The 3,109-nt window shown below is 50.0% G+C and overlaps 1 protein-coding gene across 1 annotated transcript in view; it reads left to right on the top strand.

Moving 5' to 3' along the window:
• Nucleotides 1-1,216, top strand: part of HOXB7 (homeobox B7) — a 3,361-nt gene extending 2,145 nt beyond the window's left edge. Inside the window, exon 2 of the mRNA XM_009644382.2 lies at nucleotides 963-1,216. Coding sequence (XP_009642677.1) covers nucleotides 963-1,216 — 254 coding nt within the window. The remainder of the gene's footprint in view (nucleotides 1-962) is intronic.
• Nucleotides 1,217-3,109: the final 1,893 nt, after the last annotated feature.

Raw genomic sequence — 3,109 nt, 5'->3', positions numbered from 1 at the left:
CTTCTTTTAAAAAGAAAGGGGGGGTGGGGGGGAAGGGAAGAAGAAGAGGAGTCCGGTGGAATGTGTGGAGGAGAGGCCGAGGGCTGCTGTTCGCCATCCCCACTGCTCTGGGAAAGACTACATTATACTATAGATATACATCGCACGTATAGATATGCATAGTGGGAAGGAGAGTCAGGATCACCAACATCATCCTGCGGAATTATTTCCACTCAGGGGGCAGGGAATGTGGGGTGGAAGGGAGAATTCGGGGCTGGGCCCCTTCCGAGCCCCGCTGCAGGCGGCTGGGGGGAGCCCGGGGTAAGTGTTGAGGGGCTCCTCCCGTGCACCCCCCTTGCCAGCCCCAGTGGTCCCAGCTGTGCCCCCAAACCCCCCAAACACTTCAGGGGAAGTCACTGAGAGCATCACCCACCTTCGAGCAGCGCCCTGATGACAGCTTTAAGAGAGGACAAATAGTTGGATTTGTGTAGGGGGCAGACGCCTCCCTCGCCCTCGCCTGGCTGTATTTCTGTATTTATTCCCCAAACATCCGAAATTTCTAGTGTCTAAATAAAATCTGAAGCAGGGGCTGGGAGTCCGAGCGCTGCTACGAGGGCAGGAAACTTTCTGAACTTTGTTGTTCACCCGGGGACACGAACACACGCACAAAAAGCGCCGCACGCTTTTCCTAGATGAAGGGAAATTAAAGCTGGGGTGGTTTGGGGGCTGAGAACAGGGGGGATAAGGCGGGGAAAGCCTCGAGCAGGAGTTGATATTGCAAATAAAAAGGGCTGTCCCGGGTTGTACAGTTCCTCAGGGGGATCTTGTCCCCCCGTGGGATTTTGTCCCCCCGTGGGACTGCAGCGGGTGGGCGCTTGCGAGGCTGCACCCGAAGACAAAAGCGCGAGAGGGAACCAAGCCAGCAGCCCCCAAAACATCTCCTCCAAGCCCCCAGCTGATCTAAATCTGCTTTTATTTCCCAGGCACCGACAGAAAACGCGGCCGCCAGACCTACACCAGGTACCAGACCCTGGAGCTGGAGAAGGAGTTCCACTACAACCGGTACCTGACGCGGCGGAGACGCATCGAGATCGCCCACGCCCTGTGTCTCACGGAGAGACAGATCAAAATCTGGTTCCAGAACAGGCGCATGAAGTGGAAAAAAGAAAACAAAACTGCCTGCTCCGGCTCCAACAGCCAGGAAAAACCAGACGCGGAGGACGACGAGGAGGAATGAAAGGGGCGAGAGGGGGATGCAGGAAACGTGGAAACCCACGCGAGAAGAACAGGGGGGGAAAACCCACAGAAAAAGACTATATATTAAAATAGATAAAGGATAAGTGCATAAATAATTAAAAACCCTAGGAATGATACATTGTGTTTCCTGACACTGAAAAAAATACTACCTATATTAAAGTCTTTTTTTTTTTTTGTACACTAGAATGACTATCTACCTATTAAATGTGGCTTTAGAGGCGGAATAGACACATTTTTCTATGTGAGTCTTCCTATAGTACCAGTAATTTGTAAATCTCCGTTTGTACTTCGCTGTGTACTTTGGGGTATGAAGTAACGTGGTCGTGTTTAGCACCTTTAATTTAGGAGATGTGACCTGAAAGTCTGAATGCAAATGATACTCAGCCTATATAGTCCTGTACATAACATGAATGATCATTACGCCTTCTCCCTGTAACCGCTGTGGTTCTTTTCTCCTTGCTATGCTCTTTTGTCTGTGTATATTTTTACCTGGATTTCTTCCTTGTTCAAGTCTCTACGAAAAAAAAAAAAAAAGAGAAGAGGAATTAATATTGTGCTACGTAAAATGTTGTATATCAAAGTAGCAAATTATTTAATGGCGACGCGTTGCTTTTTTTTTTTTCTCCCCTCTTGTCTGTGATTATTATTCTTCGAAATAAAAAGGAAATCTCCAATAATCTACCATCGAGTTGGGTTCCTTCCCCTTTTCTTATTCAAAATAACACACGGGCTTTTGGAATCGCCTTTTCCCATGTAAAATAAATACACTGAAAGATCCTTTCAGATTAACACATGCCCCGAGCTCTCATCCTGAACTTCTCTCCTTTTTTTAGGACAGCCACTCCTTCCCAAATGTCAGTACCTTCCCAATAGATCTGGCGAACCGTACTGGGACGGGATCGGTACTGGGGGCTCGGGCTTTCTCTCCCTGCCCTCCGGCCGCGCCCGCGCCGGGGCTGCTGCTGCCGTAGGTGAGGGCAGGAGAAAGGCACAGCAGCCAGGCGCCGCCCCGACAGCCTTGCCGCCCCCCGTTTTAATGCTCTCCTCGTAACTAATTTGCAAAAACTCAATCTATTTCGCCGTGCCTTTAGTATAGATTCTTTTTTTTGCTTTTTTTTTTTTTAGATTCTCCCTCCGCCTTTCAATTACTTTACCGCGGACTGGAACTCTTTCATTAGCACCAAATAATGTTTAGCACCAAAGCACGCATAAAATAAATTAAAGCAATTAAACGCAGGAAAAAATCAACAATGCAAAACAAAAGGCGAGTAAATTTAAGCACTTGCGCGGGGGAGCATCCTCCGCCGCCCTCACCCCTCCCACCCCTGCCTGTTTATTTACATTGCCAGGCTGCGCAGTAAAGCCGCGGATTCCTCCCGCGGAGGCTCCACGTAATTTACTCCACAAATGCGTTGCGCAAGATACACAAGGGGGGGGGAAAAAAATGCGGGCGGCTTTGGAAGGGCTTGGCGGTGGCAGCTTCCCCCTGCCCCCTTCCCTCCCTCGCCGCCCCCTGCTTGGCCGCCACCCCGGCCGCCTTCGCGCCCGAAGCGAGGGCGCATCCTTCAGCAGGTTTTAGCGAAAATAAGACGCCACGTCAAGCATCTGCGCGCCCACGTCTACAGCACAGATTTGCAGTATATGCTGCATATCCTAATTACGGGAAGCCCATCATTAACGGCGGCAGCGATTATGGCTTTTTGCACGCTGAAATTCCCACTCGAAGGGAAGGGAAAATAGAGGGGAATCTTCCTTTTTCCTTCGTGGACCCCCCTTGGTGCAATCTCCTTGCAGGAGCGTTCTGTGCAGAGCGGGAACGGGGGGAAAAAAAAAAACAAAAAAAAAAGCAGCAGCGGTTCCAGAATTTCCCCCC

The sequence above is a fragment of the Egretta garzetta genome, unplaced genomic scaffold (assembly GCF_000687185.1).
Source record: "Egretta garzetta isolate BGI_Z169 unplaced genomic scaffold, ASM68718v1 scaffold498, whole genome shotgun sequence".
NCBI classification, from domain to species: domain Eukaryota; kingdom Metazoa; phylum Chordata; class Aves; order Pelecaniformes; family Ardeidae; genus Egretta; species Egretta garzetta.
Note: the sequence above shows the minus strand (reverse complement) of the source record. Positions and strands in the feature narration are given on the sequence as shown.